This window comes from Brienomyrus brachyistius, chromosome 7 (genome assembly GCF_023856365.1).
Source record: "Brienomyrus brachyistius isolate T26 chromosome 7, BBRACH_0.4, whole genome shotgun sequence".
In the NCBI taxonomy this organism is placed as follows: Eukaryota; Metazoa; Chordata; class Actinopteri; order Osteoglossiformes; family Mormyridae; genus Brienomyrus; species Brienomyrus brachyistius.
The window spans coordinates 22,257,335-22,275,273 of record NC_064539.1 but is presented as its reverse complement, the minus strand read 5'-3'; the positions used below and the strand labels follow the sequence as shown (position 1 = coordinate 22,275,273).

General features: G+C 47.4%; 1 protein-coding gene across 1 annotated transcript; it reads left to right on the top strand.

The window, feature by feature from the left end:
- Positions 1-17,109, top strand: vldlr (very low density lipoprotein receptor). The gene is given in 25 exon segments (XM_049018591.1): positions 1-314; positions 3,733-3,852; positions 5,303-5,425; positions 6,349-6,471; positions 6,815-6,903; positions 6,905-6,997; positions 6,999-7,034; positions 7,036-7,075; positions 7,078-7,188; positions 7,684-7,766; positions 7,768-7,807; positions 8,421-8,503; positions 8,505-8,544; positions 10,571-10,690; positions 10,768-10,893; positions 10,994-11,165; positions 11,634-11,664; positions 11,666-11,853; positions 12,043-12,161; positions 12,404-12,543; positions 12,826-12,967; positions 13,100-13,249; positions 15,405-15,485; positions 15,850-16,019; positions 16,264-17,109. Coding segments are annotated over 25 exon segments (2,520 nt in total). The 5' UTR covers positions 1-247; the 3' UTR covers positions 16,297-17,109.
- Positions 17,110-17,939: the final 830 nt, after the last annotated feature.

The window sequence follows — 17,939 nt, the reverse complement described above, 5'->3', positions numbered from 1 at the left end:
AAAAAAAATCTCGGCTCGACCAACGTGGTTATTTGCAGCAGGTTCACGCTATCAGTAAATTAGGACATGGATTGCGGGTGTAGGTCCGAGCGGAGAAAGCGAATGGACTGAAGGGCGCTGGGTGAATGAGATAAAAAGGCAGGCTTTGCGAGGTCCCTGTTCGTCCCACGCAGGCATATCGGCCGTGCCACATTAAACAGTGCAGAAGGACGGGGGGGCAGCGCTCAGTGTAAAGCCATACCGCGAAATGCTCACGTCTGTTCTGGGCTTTCTTATTCTTCCGATATGTCTTCAGCACGGCGTTTTTGTTCGGGGTGAGTCTGTTGTTTTATTATTATCGTTAAGCTGTTAGCGACGCGCACGTAAAGCCGATTTTTTTATTTTTTTTTTCTCGCCGGGGAAGGAGCGGATCGTTTCGACGCGCTTCTGCGTCCGAGACTCGGCGAATGTAGCCGGCCGTTGTTTGAAGGCCTTTAAAGGTCTTGTATGTGTTTTTATTATAATCACCGTTTCATGTACGTCTGATCGCCTGGATCGTGCTGCCTTCTTAGCGGCGATCCGCGCTGCTTGTGAATTACGTACTCGGCGCTTGTTTTATTTTCTGGTGTGAAGGGGGACTGTTGTATTGTCTATGCGACGCCTTTCTCTTTTTAAATATTAATAAGGTAATGCGTTTAGGGATTGTCGGACTCTTGTGTGTTTGATTTTATTTTTATTTCTTTTATTCTGAACCTGGGTTATATGTAAACGCGCTCCTTTACATTTTGACCGCTGATAGTACGTGGGGAAACGCTGCCCCTTCGTATGAACAATAGGAACCGGGAATTTTAAAAGATTGACCTTGTGTTTTTGGTGTTCTGATTCTAAACATTAGGTTTTAAATCTGATATCTAAATGGGGGGGGGGGGGGGTCCGCTAACGGCCTTATAGCATCACCGCAATCTCCCCGTTGCAGGGAGGGGGTGGGGATGACTAATTGCCTGGGAACAGGTGATTGTAATTGCGGGATGTTAACAGTGCTATCCAGTGGTTGCCGTTTCAAAATGCCGCTGCATTATGGAGGAGCGCAGGTTTGCTGTTGTGCTGTCCCTCGCCTCGCTGTCTTGCAGTGAAAATGACATTTGTTACGGTGCTGGGCTACGTGCTTTTGTCCGCATAGCCCGGCTGCCAGCGCCTGCTATTCCTGGTGCGGCGACTGGGGCGCTCTGCACATGAGCTCAGGGACCGCTGGAGACCTGGCCTCCTTTACTTTGGGAAAATCTCTTATCAGAATCATAGAATTGGGTTTAATTTTTTTTCTATTGCTCTTCCTCTGCTCCTTAGTTTCTCGGGAGGCTGGTGCTGAGACTTGTATAGTGTAAGTGTGGAAAAAGTAGTCGGCTGCAACACACCAGCCACTGCTGGGGGAGGGGGGTAGTGAAACCCCATTGAACTGAGGCCTTTGCATGTAAATGGCGCAAGAGGACATCATGGGATTTCTTTTCACCTGCAAAAGGGTGTCTGTCGTTTTTCCAGTCATTTCTGTAACAGATTTGAAACTTGTTTTCTTTGTCTCCATTTACCCCCCCCCCCCCCCCCCCCCCCCCCCCCTTTCCATTATAAACACTGTTGCACTCATGAAGGTATCAGTAGCATGCATGATGCTGTTTAGCTTTGTAAATAACCAGCTAATGCATTGTAGGGTAATTAACCCTTTAGCATCCCTTGTTGGTGGGAATGTGCTGTCAAAGGTGCATGCATTGGGTCATGAATGTAAACGCCTTTTGGGAGCTTCTTGGTGGCATAGGGGTGCAGAAATGTTCAGAATGCGTGGGATTCGGCAGGCTCTGAGCTTCCTTCCGGAAGCTTCCTTCCTAATTCCTAAAGGATGTATCGTCAATCAGTAAGTGGCCAGAAGTGGTGGAAGCCCCCCCCCCCCCCTTCTTGGTACTGACCGGCACTTGGTCAATCACTCTCAATTTGGGCATTTTTTTTGAGCTGATCCAGTAGTATGGCAGTTACTTTTTCTCCTAACTGTCTCCATCCATCATGGTGCCCCCCTATCCCACCTCTGCCCCTACTAATGTTGGGTGGTAGGTGGGGTAAAAACGCTTATTTGAAACGTCCGTCAGTCAATACTTTTCCTGGGTGCTCTGGTTTCCTGTACCCACAGTACTTTTGGGACGATTTTGATTCTGGACTCGCTAATGCAAATTAGTGGTGTAGCTGTTGATGGTGCATGTTATGCAGTATTGCATTGGGTTTGGTGTGAATAAATGACGCGATGATTTGAAGTTGTGTGCTTGGAAATGAATCCATTTCACTTAAATGGTGGAAATGCTGACTCGTCACCGGATTGAATGAAAAATCTGTACCAAGTAGAACAAAACCACGGGGACCTCAGAGAAGATCAAGGTGCCGTTCTTGGTATAGTGTGGTGATGGTGAAGATCACTGAATGGGGTCTGGTTCACATTCATATGGTGAACACAGGTGTGACCACTGTCTAGCTGTTTCAGTGACTGAGTTCAGCCTATGGGGGGGGAAACCTGACTCGTATAAATTTTGAAGACCTCTGATCTTCGTTGCAGTGTTTCAGCTGTTCTGAGAGCAGCTGGGATATGAGAGCACTTCTGGAACAAGAAATCGAATCGTCTGAATACATGCCTTCATCTCCGATTAGCCGCTATAACATGATATAGATTACTGTTTCCATGACAACAGGCCAGGGGATTGCCCATGGCTTTTTTTTTTTTTTGGGGGGGGGGGGGGCAATCCTGTTTGACTATACATGTAATCAAATATTTGGAAATTGTGCCTAAAACCTGTACTTTGTCCTCTTGCAAACTCATTAATCTTATACTCCCAAATTTAGTTTGTCTCATCAGCGCATGGGGGGAGAGAGAAGTGTCAACTTCTCAAGCGAAGCCTGTGTTGGCGTCAGAGGCTCACAAGTCACCTCGGCCGGTTTTAGGGCTGATGTGGCGTATGCTATGGATACCCAGCCAGAACTGCTTTCCGATTTGACGCATGCTTCTGTCAGAGTAACCTAGTACTGCTTATTTGGTAGTCATCTGGTTGGCGTGTGAAGTAACATGTTTATATAGATTGGCTGCTTCGTGTAGTGAAGTGATTTGGCGTTGCAGAAGCTGTGTAATTGGTGGGTCTTGGACACTTGTTGAACAACGTTTTGTTCTCTGAATTGTCTCACTGGGGCCCTGTTTGCTCGGTCCGCTGCTTGTGAATGGTCGTTCTCTCATTGGCCAGCATCTGGACATGCTGAACAGACGGCGTTGTCTTAGATTACCGTGCACCTTGCTTGGACTCCTGCAGCCCACCCTCCTTTCTTAGCCGCCTTGTGCCATTTCATAATGGGGATGATTTTGATTAAAGCTTCTCTCTGATCTGACAGTCTGCCGATTTTAATGAGATCTGGGCTCGTAGACATAGTGGCCGGTGGCCAGGTTGGGGGAGGGTGAGGGGGGAGAGATGCATAACATTGCTAATTCACTCCGTGTGGTTCAGGCAGCGTTCAAGGTTTGATTGCTGTCATCCCGATTTGCTTGTTCAATAACAAGATCTCTGTTTACCCTGGTCACTCCCGCCCCCCTTTCACTGGATGCAGTATGATTCACTTCCTTTCTTGCACAAAGCAGTGAAGGACCATTCAGCTGTCAGTCATGTGGCTGTGTTGACTGCCCCTTTCCTATTTTCCTCTTTATCCTCATCTCTTCTATATATCCTGCCTCCCCAGGGTCCAAGACAGAATGTGACCCCTCCCAGTTCCAGTGTGGAAACGGCCGCTGCATCCCTTCCGTGTGGCGGTGCGATGGAGACGAAGACTGCTCCGACGGCAGCGACGAGAGCACCTGCGGTGAGGCTCCTCTCTGGGTGTGGCTCCTGCCTCTCTCCCATCCTGCAGGGACATGTGAAGCTACTAAGGAAAGATGCCACCGGAGGCTGAGACTGGTTGTCAGGGCAACTGAAGTGTGCATCATTTTCTGTCTACCCTCTTGGGGGAGACTGAGGCTGGATTAGTGAGACTTGTCACCTTTTTGGTCTGTTGCCTTCCATGTGCTGCACTCGTCTGACTCAGTCTTCCTGTATCTGTAAGCATTATCTGGGTCATAGGAGTCTGAGTGATGGAGAAGGGAGGCTGTCAGCATTAGAACTGGAACACCCAGAAGTGTCGCGAGACTCGAGAAATGAGGGATGAGATGCAGGGCCAGAACTGAAGGCCGACGCAAAGAGGGTATAGGTGCTGTGGGGTTGCTGCTGCCTGCAGTTTTCCAGGCTGGTCCCAGTCTTCTATGCCTCTAGGTCCCAGGCTGGTCCCAGTCTTTGCCTCTAGGTAACAGGGTTGCTTGTGGCCTCCCTATTCGCTATTCAGGATACATCAGCATTTCGCTCTTCAGTTACCACTGACATGAAGACTGAATGAAACACCCCCACTTACCCAGACTTGTTCCTGTTTGCTTTGGGGCAGTGCCTGCAGACTGCCGATTCTGACTAACTCTCCTGGTTTCATGCTATTTTTCCTGTGTAAAATCAATGGGTTCCGTGTCATAAAATGGTGAGAGAGGCTCGGGGTTTCACCAAATACTTAGTGGGTTGTCATTTTCTGGTTTTTGGGCCTTCCTTAGTTTTTGGAAGGCCCTTTGGCCCCCTCTACCTGACACCCAGGCCTCCGGAGTGGAAGGCTTCTGCTGGAATGTCGGAATGTCACATGGGCCTGCCCACCTGGCACGTGCTCTACGCTGGCCTGACATTCTGTGTGTAGCTGCAGCTTCTAATACAGACCTTCTGACGGCTTTAATGATGTCATTTCTGCCTGGCTGAAGTTCTGCCCTCTAATGGTTCTGGTGTCCTGTAAACTCCTAGTATGGTCCCACCATTTGCTTAAGGCAGGAAATCAGTTTGATCAGCTGAATGTAGTAGAAAGTGCACTGCAGGGAATGTTTTGGAGAAGCAGAAATAAACATTTACTCTCTGTGTAACCCTTGTGTGGAGCAGGAGCCACTGTATAGCATGTGAGGTCTAACAGAAGTGGTGACCTTGAACAAGGACTGTTCTGGGTAGCTGTGTTTCTGGGGCTTGTGGGGGGAGGTGGTGGAGATATTTAAAGTTCGGTGTCAGATGGCAATTCGGAAGCCTAATTCATTAAGGTGGAAATGTCCTCTGGTTCCTCTCAGTGTTTTCCGGTGGAAGCGTGCTTGTGCTGCTGTCAGGTCTAGCTGAGCTGCTTCACCCTGTTAACATCAGTTCGCGGTACACTGATTTCCCCCCCCCTGCCCCCCCTTTGCTTGCTGTGTTCTGCTTCGCAGTGAGGAAGACCTGTGTAGAGGTAGACTTCGTGTGCCGGAACGGTCAATGTGTCCCCAAGAGGTGGCATTGTGATGGCGAGCCGGACTGTGAAGATGGATCCGACGAAAGCGCTGATGTTTGCTGTAAGTCAGCCGTGCCCCGCTTCTCCAATGCGCCTGTGGTTCTTCACCCCTCTTTGACTGCCAACCTAGATATGGGGCATTTGGTTTCCTTCCATATACCCTCCAATTAGCCGTCTGCTTCCTGTACATGTCCGATCACGTGGTCTCCATGAATAAGTTTGAACAGTCTGTCCCCCACAGACGTAGCTTTTGACGGACGTGCCAACATGGTCCCAGCTTCTGCGAGAGGGACAGTAGATGAATTCTCTGCCCCCTCTTATGCAGTGTGCAGGCAGCGAGGCACCAGATGGCCCCCCTCATTAAATATTCTTTGACGTAACGGTCCAGTGAGGTTCGGCCCACACCCTGGATAGTGGCTGAGTTCATTTGGCCCGATGCTGTAGTGACGGGGTGGGGCATGGGGGAGACCAAGTATGTGGAAGTTTTGGCAGTACTTCCCGCTGGCTTCAGACCAGGCAGTTGTGTCTGTGGCGAATGGAAATGGTGGCAGCAGCTTGTATCTGGAATGTGGGTTGGGGTCCCAATGGACCCGTTTTGGTGTTTTCAGTGTGACAGTATTTCCAGGATGTCATTCTGCTTGTTTTTAAAAAAAAAAAATCACACCTTTAGACTTTGTATGTGCTGGCTGTGTGTGTGCGTGAGCTGTCCGAACCAAACATGCATCATTTGAGTTTTCAGCCTTTACAATCTGCCTATCGCAAAAGAGATGAAATGGTTCGTTTATCTTGTGTAATTGTAGTGTAATTGGACTTCTTGGCTGGGAGTCATGACTTGTGCTCAGGCCAATCCCCGGTATAATAGTCTTGTAGTATTTTAATATGGTGATGAAGGCTCATTTTGCATGCTGTTTCCAATGAGTGACATTTCATGTTTTTTGGCTGATTCCCGGCCTCCCCCCCCCCCCCCCCCCCCCCCCCCCACAGACGCACGGACCTGCCGCGTGAACGAGTTCAGCTGCGGCGCCGGGACCACTCAGTGTATTCCCGTGTTCTGGAAATGCGACGGCGAGAAGGACTGCGATAACGGCGAGGATGAGGTTAACTGTGGTATGTGTTGTCCTTGGACGCACTTGCCATGATCTACAGGATGTGGACGGGCAGCCTGAAGGTTGACGGTGAAGGTCTGGCGACAGGCTCTGCTAGGTCACCCCTGAACAGACATGCTTGACCTGAATTCCTGCACTAAATTTCAATGTATTAAGTCCCCTTCAGTTGCTTGGCTGCTAGTTTTATCTAATGTAATCTACAGTGTGGGGTGGAACACCCCCCCCCCCCCCCCCCCCCCCCCTTGGCTGTGCAGTACCCTGTTTTTATAAATGGCCAGCTACCTGTTTGTCTTTGGCCTGTGTAAAATATTAACACCTGCCTCGATGTCCTGACTTGCTCCCAGGCAACATCACATGCGCCCCCTTGGAATTCACATGCGCGAGCAGCCGCTGCGTTTCACGGAACTTCGTGTGCAACGGCGAGGATGACTGCGGGTGACGGCAGCGACGAGCTAGACTGCGTGCCGTCGTCCTGCGGCCCAGCCAGTTCCAGTGTGGCAATGCCACGTGCAATCCCCGCCAGCTGGGGTCTGTGACGACGACGTGGACTGCCAGGACCAGTCGGGACGAGTCGCCTCAGCGCTGTGGCCGCCGGCCCACGCCGCCGCCAAGTGCCCCTCTGGCGAGATGCGCTGTGGTTCCGGCGAGTGCATCCACCGCAAGTGGCGCTGCGATGGCGATACAGACTGCAAGGATGGTAGCGACGAGGTCAACTGCCGTGAGTGGAACCTACTGCTAACTAAGTGTTTTGGCTGCTCTACCATTGGCCATTTGCATGTTCCAAGAGTTTCTGATTGGCTGGGTCTTCTAGCAAGTGGGGTTAGAGGCATGCATCTGACCAGACACCATGTACATGCAGCTCTCCTTACCTGTTAATGGCGCATAGATTATTTTTTTTCCCCCATTTGTAATGAATATTGTTGTAATGAATTTTTCACCTTCTATAAATCACCCTATATCCAACCATTGAAAATGATGGCAAATGTGTTGCCATAACTTATTGATGGGTGTCAGCCAAACCACCTGTTCTCAGTCCTTGTCATGTGACTTGCCTGTTGTGTGCATGCGGTGTCAAATTGGGGTGAAGAGGATGTCCAGTTCTCAGGTGAAGCTTAGTTGGGGTCTCATCCCTGCTTGCAGCAAGGTGTGAGTTGTCAGCTGTGGTTTCTATGGATGTGACACTGGTTTTGCAATGTCCCGTTCTGTCCTCTAGCTGTGCGAACCTGCAGACCGGACCAGTTCAAGTGTGACGACGGTAGCTGCATTCATGGCAGCCGACAGTGTAATGGTTTGAGGGGACTGCGCTGATGGCAGCGACGAGGTCATCTGCAAAAACGGTATGTGCTCTCCGCTATGGACTGGGCAGGATTGTGGCCCAAGTGGCGGTTTGGGGACTCGTCTCCCAAAATTAGTCTTGGGACAGTTGAACTCTTGGGCTTAAATCTGCTCTTTCCCAAAAGGCTTAAGCCGTTTTTGGGTTGCCTTGGTGACGGATACTAAAATGCACCCGTCCCCAGTAATGAATTGCCTCTTACTGTCAGATAGCTATGGGTTTGTCGCTGGGGTTCTGCTGTGGTCCTAAGGGAGGGCAGTGTGTCCTGGTTTTTTAAAATACTTTTTCCAAAAAGTAGAGTTGCGTGTAAGTCGCAACAAATGCATCCCATAAAGATGTGAGACTTTTTTTTTTTTTTTTTTTTTTTTTTTTTTTTTTTTTTTTTTTTTTTTTTTTTTTAAATGCCACTGGCTTATTTGTGAACCCCAAACAAAGGCCGCTGGTATAACCTAGTCCTTTGAGGAGCACTGCATATGTGGATTTTTTTTTTTTTTTTTTTTTTTTTTTTTTCGCCTCAATACATCATTCTTCATTTATGCTTGAAGTCTCACTGGGCCTAGAAATAACTTTTTATGGTAACAAATGTCTTTCTTTCCTCTTACCCCCTGCCTCCATAGTTACCCAGTGTAATGGTCCAGACAAGTTCAAATGTCGGAGTGGAGAGTGCATTGAGACAAGCAAAGTGTGCAACAAAGTCCGGGGACTGTTTGGACTGGAGCGACGAGCCCATCAAAGAATGCAGTGAGTGGGTGTGATTGAACCTGTGTGTCACAGTTGGGGGGGGGGGGGGGCTGTACCCGGTTTGGCTGAGGAATTTCCACTTACCGCCCTGTAGTGAGATGGTGCCAGTTTGTTTCAGTGGGTATGGTGCAGGCAGGGCTGGTGCTCTTGTAAGTGAATGGCGCTTTGGGGTTGGTGCTGCTCTCTGGCTTAAGTCAACAGCCCACCTGTCAGACACTTTTACTTGCAGCCAGTTAAAGGCCAATGACTTTGTTTTAAACTTGGGGGAGGACAACAGCTCTTGCGCTCGTCCCTGGGTGCGATGCTGCCGCTGTCTGAGGCAGTGTGCTGTGTCAGCATCACAATGTCCCGAGTCGCTCCTCCGAACTCCCCCCCCCCGCACCTCTAACCTTGGCCTCTGTACTCCTGCATGAGCTTGTAACAGATGGAAATATGCTTACATCTGATCCCAGATCAGGGGAAAGTATCTAGCAGCTGTTGGCAGAGTCCTAGTGCTTAGTTTTCAGAACGCGTCATGTAGATATTGGTTAGCGGGCATAGTCTAGTGGCAGTTGATGCTTTTCTTTTTTCTTCTAACCTGCACATCATGTGAGACCCCCCCCCCCCCCCCCCCCAAATTGAGGGGTTTAAATTAAACTGGTTTAATTCCCAGGTGGCAGATCATTCCTCTAGCCGCCCCCTCCATTACGTACGCCTGCTGTGTTTGTCAGGTTAAAGCTGACAGTAATTCGACTACTGTTGACCAGGACTTGCATAATTGTTTTACTAGCCTATGAACTGTCAGGCAACCTTGTATATCAGGATTTATTTGCTGGAAGCAGTTTTTGGTCTGTGTAAATTTTGTCAGTGAGATTTAAAATTCTCATGGGCAATTAAATTTAATACTCTTGTCATGGCATACTTGGGTAACATGTTTATATTAATATTAATACATAGATTCTATTAGACTTGCAATATTGCAGATGCCAGTTGTCAACCTTGCAGGTTTCAGTTCCCCAAAGGACCTTAAATTTATTATCGACCACATTTAGTTTCTCCCTAGTGCTTTCAATAGTTGTATTACAATTTCAAACTTGCGTTCAGATCTACGGTATCTTTTTAATATATTGGCATTGGTAGATTCATGGTATTTAGTCTTTGTCAGTCTTGACTGGAATTTCTGCCAGATATTTGAACTTCTCAATCAAGAGCTAAAAACACAACTACTGAAATAATGAGGTTTGAATTGGTTGATCAGGCATTTTTCCATAGTGGAGGGTGACTGTCAGCTTTTATTCACCACCTATAAGCCGTCTCAAAGTACTGGCCTGTGATGCGTCTGATTCGTAAGTAAATCTGGCCTGCAGATCTCCTTTTTTGCTTTCCACAGAATAATCTTCTGTTTTAAATAAAAACAGAAGCTCTCAATTTGACCACAAGCAGAGGTTCTGCTTCTCAGTATTGAACTTCTTCTTTTTTTTTTTTTTTTTTTTTAAGACAAATTTCAGTATCTGTCAAAGTATTCACATCAACATACCATAGCTGAATGTCCCCACAATGGGGGGGACCTGATGTTTTGGACATGGGGACCACTTTTTCAGTACCCACAAGGGGGAATTTTTAAATCTAACCTTTTTTTTTAGTTTTTGTTAACCCCTACCCAACCTTAACTCTAAGGTTATTGTGCTTTAGGGTAAACATGAGTGAAGTTAGTTTTTGAATTTAGGTTATCAAAATTGATTTGAATTTAATCCTGGTAGAAATGAGGTTTCTCATCAACTTGTTCCTTAATCAATCGAATCGCCTTGGGGCCAGTTTACATCCTTCGTTCAAACCCAGTGGAACCATGGGGTCTCTTTCCTACTAGTAAATGTTAGGGTGCTGAACAATTCTGCAGCCTGAAAAATAAGAACTTTATTCAGAAGACTGTTTCCCCTGAACTCTGGGAACCCTAAGCTGAGGAAGCAGGAAGTGAGGTTCTACAGATGGACACCAGAATCTGCAGTCAGATTTGGTCTTGGGGGAAACCACCTCTCTCCCTACCCAGATCTGAACGAGTGCCTCCAGAACAACGGTGGGTGCTCCCACATCTGCAGAGACAATGTGATTGGCTACGAGTGCGACTGCCCTCCAGGACTGCAGCTCATAGACCGAAAGACCTGTGGCGGTAGGTTGATATGCATGCAGGTGCATCGTGGGTAACTCTGGTGCTGTGATGCCTCTAAAACTGGTCCTTTTGAACAGATATCAACGAGTGCTTGAACCCTGGGATCTGTAGCCAGATTTGCATCAACCTGAAAGGGGGCTATAAGTGTGAGTGTCACAATGGCTACCTTATGGATGCCTCCACTGGAGTGTGTAAGGCAGTGGGTAAGTGTAATGACCTGTTCGCAGTCTTGGAGAATTGTTCATTTTGTCAACGTTGGGGAAAAACAACCTGGCAAATTTAACTGCTGTACGCCCTCATCAGGGAAGGAACCATGTCTGATCTTCACTAATCGACGAGATATCCGAAAGCTGGGCCTGGAACGGAGGGAGTACACGCAGATCGTTGAACAGCTCCGCAACACTGTTGCTCTGGATGCAGACTTCACCCAACAGAAGATTTTCTGGGCTGACCTGGGGCAGAAGGCCATTTTCAGGTGTCCGAGTGGTTCTGATTTTATCAGTGACTCCCATCTGCCTGTTGCAACCCATTTTCCCCCCCCATTTTCTGGAATGGTCTGTCCCATCAGCCCTCCTATGTGTGCCGTCAGGCACCTGTTTTTACAGACTGCACATTTCATTGTAGTTCAGTGCCATTGGCTCCGATTCACCTACAGCCCTGTAAGTGCTAAAGCAAGACGTTAATGTAGACCCACCCATATGATGGAACGTGAGCGCAGTTATTCTTCAAGGTGCTTACTAGTGAGGTCCACGTCCCCACTGTAGTTGGTTCCGTTGGCTTATCTTATTGGCAAAACCACTTCCTGTGGCCTCACCTATGGTGTCAACATGAGTCTTCACACCAGTTATTGGCCCTCTGCAGGCTGCTTCAGTGATGTCTTGGGACTTTGAGGTACTTTGCCATTCTGCGTGCCTGATTATTTGTTTATGCCCTGCCTTTGCAGCACGTCACTGGACAAGCGGGATGAGGGGGGTGTCAAAAGTAATCGACAACATACAGACGCCTATTGGGATTGCTGTAGACTGGATTTACAAGAACCTGTACTGGTCTGACCTGGCCACCAAGACCATCTCTGTGGCTGACTTCAATGGCACTAAGAGGAAGGTTCTGTTTAGCTCTGGTTTGAAAGAGCCAGCCTCCATCGCTGTGGATCCACTTTCTGGGTAACTGACGCTTGCTCATGTTCAATTCTTATCCAATCCTAGTTTACTGCTTGCCCACCAATTGTAATTAGACTGATCTTGGGTTGAGTTTATTGCCTTAGTCTTTTCTTGATGTAGTTCCCCTTAATGTGTATGCAAGCATATAAGTGAAATCTACCTATTGTAAATCCCCTTTCTGTCACCATCTAGGTTTCTGTACTGGTCAGATAGGGGAGAACCAGCAAAGATTGAGAAGTCTGGCATGAATGGTGTTGACCGGCAGGTCCTGGTTGAGACGGACATCCAGTGGCCCAATGGGATCACACTCGGTGGGTTTGCGACCCAGTGGATGGAGGAATAGACTTTTAATGGGGGCGAAAGTGGAATTGAGAACTTTTGGTAAAAGCCATTCAGAAAGGCATAGCAATAGAGGCCATCTGAGTTGAACAGGGAATGTATTGTTCTGTATCCTTAACCATACTGCCTGGATGCCTGTGTCATGTAATGCTGGTAAGCTGCCCTGCCTGCCTCAGGAAAGGTCTGACCTGCTCTTTGGCTGCTTGGCTTCCAGACCTCATCAAAAGCAGACTTTACTGGGTGGACTCCAAGCTGCACATGCTTTGTAGTGTGGACCTTAATGGGGACAACAGACGCAAAATACTACAGTCTCCCGATTACCTCCCTCACCCCTTCGCCCTCACTGTCTTTGAGGTAAAACAGGCTGCTTCATAACTCGTGTCCATGATTGGCTGAGCAAATTTGAATTGGTTGATCAGGCCAATTGAAATTTGGCTTTAAAAATAGCCAACTGGAAAAGCTATGTATTCTCTGTAGTTTGCTGGTACTGCCGTATGTCACAGTAGGTGTGCCCACAGTTGTGCTTTGGTACCAAAGGGCACCACAACAGTCTGCTTCAAGTTGGCATGCCTTATTATGATGCTCTGCTGTGTATGCACTCCCTGACCATGCTTAACGTTTTGCTTTTTGTGTTAGGATCGTGTATTTTGGACAGATGGCGAGAATGAGGCAATCTACGGGGCGAACAAATTTACAGGGCTGGATGTGATCACGCTTGCCAGCAATCTGAATGAGCCGCAGGACATCATTGTTTACCACGAGCTGATTCAGCTCTCTGGTGGGTCTGCAGGCTGGGTGGGGAATATTTTTGGCCAGGGATAGTAACTATTTTTATGTGTTTTTCATTCATCAGATTCACGAATTTAGAATTTTTATGGCAAGGAGCTAAATTTTGGCTGTAACTCCACAGGAATTAACTGGTGCAGTGAGAAGGTGGAAAACGGAGGTTGTGCCTACATGTGCCTGCCTGCGCCGCAGATCAATAAGCACTCGCCGAAATACACCTGTGTGTGCCCCCAGGGCAAGGAGCTCTCGGCAGATGGCCTTCATTGCAGACCAGGCAAGTGGGGGAGGGGGAAAGGGGGTTCGTTCTCCCTTTTGAGGGTAATCTGCAGGCCTTTAAGAAGCTTACATCCTACTACTGGTTACCCAAGCATGTTCCTTTGCCCCATCACCTTCGGTTTACTTTCTGCCTGCCAGTGCTGCCTACACTCGGCCGTTGTTGCTGTACGCTCGTCTTTGCTCCCATTACTCCCAAGGCCAGTGCTACCTCTGCAGCGTCTGTGCCGAGATGTGGCCCCTCCATAGCACTGATCCAGAGAGCCCTCCACATCTAACATCTCCCCCTCCCCTCAGGAGCTTGAGTCTGCCACAAAATGGTGTGGGAATGTGAAGGTTTTGGGTCCTAAAGTCCAACTGAGTGTTGCAGTTGACTAGTCACTGCTGTGGGTGTGAGGTGGTGTTCTTTTAACAGCCCTGGGATATGCTTCTGCCTTAATTGCCTCCATGGGATTTGTGAGCCTGGTAAACTGCTATCCAAAGTCTGTTTTATGAAAGTCAATCTGTTGTAGCTCTGCTTCTCCTGTCCAGTTTCGGCTGTCCCAGAAGTAGCCAGCAGGGACCTTTTGAATCTGGCTTGCAGACGAGCTCCCCATAGCCGGACTCCTGCCCGGTGGGAGGCTGGCTGAGGCGGGGTTGTGACTGGATGGGTGTCCCTTCCCTCAGGTTCTCGCTGTGGGCACCTTGGTCTCATACAAGCAAAATTTGGTGAATTAGCAGTTACATGTGGTCCTTAGCCTGCGGTGCTGGGCCTCTGATCTGGTACTCAGAGCCTGAACTTGATGGTTATTTCTTGATCAGCAGCTGAAGCTAGCTGCTGTAAGGGGCTGACTGCAGCCTTGGAACGGCTTTGGTGGTGGTAGCACTGTTCCAGATCTTCAAAGCAGCAGTACATTTCAGTCCCACTCCCATGCGGTCCATGAGCTTTTGGGGTGCCCCTGTGCCTCCATCCCTTTCGCTTCTGGTATATGCCTCTCCACCACTTACTGTCCCTTTGGCTCAGCTCCTACTGTCAAGTGCTTTGCAGTGGTGCTGCCTTGAATCTGAATGGCCACCTCCTGTAGCTGGATGCTGCATGGTGTGTCATGGGAATGCTTATATTTTTTTTTTTTTTTTTTTTTTTTTTTTTTTTTTTTTTTTTTTTTTTAGTAGTTTTCGCCTCGGTGATTTTTGAAACTATGATGAGAAGCAAGGTGACTTTCTCCTTTCCACCATCCTCCCTTCCCTGTGGCGTTCCATAGTCTCAACTGCAGCTGCCAGTTCGCCCCCAGGGGATAATGTGAAGGCACTCGTACAGCCCCCTTGTTCTAAAGGTAACGGCAACCATGACCCCAGCCTCTTGCATCTTCTCTGGGCACCCAAGGCATTGCATCTGAACAGGTCCTCGGTGCAGCTCGCTTGTCACATGGTGTCGAAGTGGCCCGTTAGGCCTAGACTGAGCCAAGAGCACTTTTCCCCCCCAGAGTCCATGGAAATTCCAGGTGGGCCGTGGGGGTTTTCATGTTCTCCTTCACCTGCGTGAAGGACTAGATCCTTATGCTATCATGTTAGTAATGGAAGACCAAAGGTAGAACCATCTAACTGAAGAGGAAGACTGGGTGCTTGAAAGATCTCGTGTGGCTTTTGATGGAGGTTTTCTTGTGAATTGTCCTTCTCACCCATCATTGCTAGTACATCTGTCCTCGTGCTGCAAGGCAGTACTTGGGCATTGATTTTTGGTTTGCTGTGTCGTGTATATGTGTGTGGGTTTAGACAAAAGTGATCGATCCTGTGAGATAATAGTGCATCAGTACTTGGGTCAGTTTTCCCAGTTCTTATGGAAAATCACAGAAGCTGACTTTGGTGGGGCTTGCTCCTGATCCATGTAGACACAGCAAGTATTCAAGTGCAGGGCCACTTGACTTTGCTCGTGGGGAAAGGGGTAACAAATGGTATGTGCTGGTCTCTAAACAGCGACTTATTCACCTTGTGTGGCATCTTGAATCGTGTCTTGGCACAGAATCTCCTCTGACTTGGGTTATACTGAAATTCCAGTGTTTTTTTTTTTTTGAGTTGGGTGTCATCTTGGTCTGACTTGTTGGAAAGGGAACGGGCTCCAAATGGTAAATGGACAAGTTTGGCTTTCTCCAGACTAACCCGTTTGTGTTTTCTTGAAGAGGGGAATATTAGCACCTCCATCCATGAAGTGAACTCCTCAGCCAAAGGATCAGCTGCAGCCTGGGCTATCCTTCCTGTTTGTAAGTACTGTTTTGGTCCTACACCGCACCCCATCTCAGTCTCTGGTAGCCTGGAACTTACAGCAGTTTATGGCAGATTTTTTCAGAACAAAGTTAATGGTGTACACGGGATGAATTCACTGGTATAAATGAATATTGTAGTTTGTCTGATCTGTAAATGGAATCTAGTTTTGAACCTTAATCTTAAGAGTCTCAGCCTTTTAGTGGGACCCATTGTACAAAATGCTTTTGGGGTGAACAACTTTAACATGGGTGGGGTGTATAGTCTAAAAGGTTCTAGAATTGGAGAACAAGGAATCATGAAGATTTGGATGCTTGGCATCTACTGACAAGTGTGACTCTCCTGGTCTGCTCCTTCTGACAGTGTTGCTTGCGATGACTGCTGCGGGAGGCTACCTGATGTGGCGCAACTGGCAACTGAAGAACAAGAAGAGCATGAACTTCGACAACCCTGTGTACTTAAAGACCACCGAGGAGGACCTCAACATTGACATTAGTCGGCATAGCTCGTCAGTCGGCCACACGTATCCCGCTGTGAGTACCTGGTTCTTTTTCCTGCTACTGGAATAAGGGTTGGATGGGGGGGGGGGGGGGGGGGAGTGCTTGACCTGCGAAATGCATGACCGTGTCCCTAATGTTAGCATTTTGAGGTTCAAATTCTTGTATCATATTTCAGGAGACTTTTACACATTACAGCTCTGTGGGAAATGGGTGTGATTCTGACACCTCCAGAATAGTGTCATGTCTGTGCTCTCCTAATTTTGTATTCTCTTTGCAGATATCTGTTGTGAATACAGAGGACGACTTATAGCCTAGTCTGACACCACTCCATCTGTTTACGATCTCTTTGGTGTCCATGCCAACAGCTGCTATTTAGCAGAGCTACAACCAGATGCCTTCTGATGTGCATTGAGTTTTCTTTTTTTTTTTTTTTTTTTTTTTTTTACTTTGAGGTGTGGCAGGGTGAGGGTGTGGGATGCTTGTCACTGTTTAGTGTATATGATGAAATCTACTGAATCCCTAAGACCTGCACTGAGCATGCCCAGAGCAGCCTGGCCTTTGGGTGTGATCTGTTCTACTTTCTCTCCATTTACCCTCCGTTTTCCCACAATCCAATGCCTGCTCTGGCAGGATACTGAAGTGTCATTGGTACAGAATGCTTGGACCGCATAGTTAACAGCCTGTGAATATTTAATGAGATGCATATTTTAGGCAGTCATGTCTTAAACCATGTGACTTTTTATTATCAATTGTATTACCTCCTGAAGCACATTCTTATGAAGCTTCTGTATGCTGGTGAGGCAAGCTGTATAAGAAATGTGCTGTTATGACATTTGTAAAACTAGGAAATTTGTACATACTGTCCCGAAAAATTGCAATCAGGACATTGAAGCACTTTGATCAAGCTTACTCTGTAAATAAGATTGTATACATTGGACTGAATCATTTTTTTGCAAAGGTTGGGCGTAGTACCAGGGTAGAGATGTATTTAAAAAATGAATTTGTTAAAATATTTTGTATGTTTGTGCTGTTCCTGTGACCTTTTATAGCATTGTACAGGGGTACTTAACTCTGTGAAAGCATAAAACATTTGCAGTCACTTCAAATAAAATAATATGTGAAATTTTGGCCTCTTCCTTCCGGAGTTCTCAGGACCAGTGAAGAGTAGATGGTGGACTGGTTCACACTGGGAGATGCTGGCTAGCTTTCCATGAAACGTTTGGGCAACCTGGTTGAAGCTTGTAGGAGCCCAACCTGCCACTCCTGATCTCTTGCTGTTTCTTTGTACCTCTTGTGTAATTTCCAGATAGGTGGCTGGTTCCCAGGGTTGGGGTTCAAACACCAGAAATAACCAGTATCCATATAAATGGGGTGGGGAGTGTCTTCAAGGCTACTTGGCTTCTTTGCAGTGTATTAAGTTGGTGGCACTGGGCTTTAATCTTTGAGTCCAAGGGAAGTACAGTGTAACCAGGTATTTGTACACTGTGGGTGGGGGATCAAAAATGTAAATTGAGGAGATTGATTGATTGGAACAATTTGACACTTCCTCCAATGCGTTGGGCATTTCAGCAGTTTTAGTCATGTTGAGGGAAACGACTAACCCTACAAATGTTTGTGTGGTGACCACCAAGGCTACTTGTACGTAGTGTTGGGTTAAGTGATCTGTTATGACTAAAATCTTCCCATTGTCACATTTTGTGGCAGTCTATGAATGGCCAGGTGTGCAAGTTATGGAATCGTTTTCAAATGATAGTGGTTTGAAAAGATTTTCTTCTCACTAACCTTTTTTTAGACGGGTTTTTAAAGTTTGTTCAATATCCTCTTCTGTTGACTTTTCTGTAATTTTTGGCTACCGTGTAAGGGATGCTGTAATTCAAAGGGGATATCTTAGGAGGTGTGCTTCAGCTGCACCCATGGAAGTAATGACGTGAGTCCTGTCACATTTAATACCCG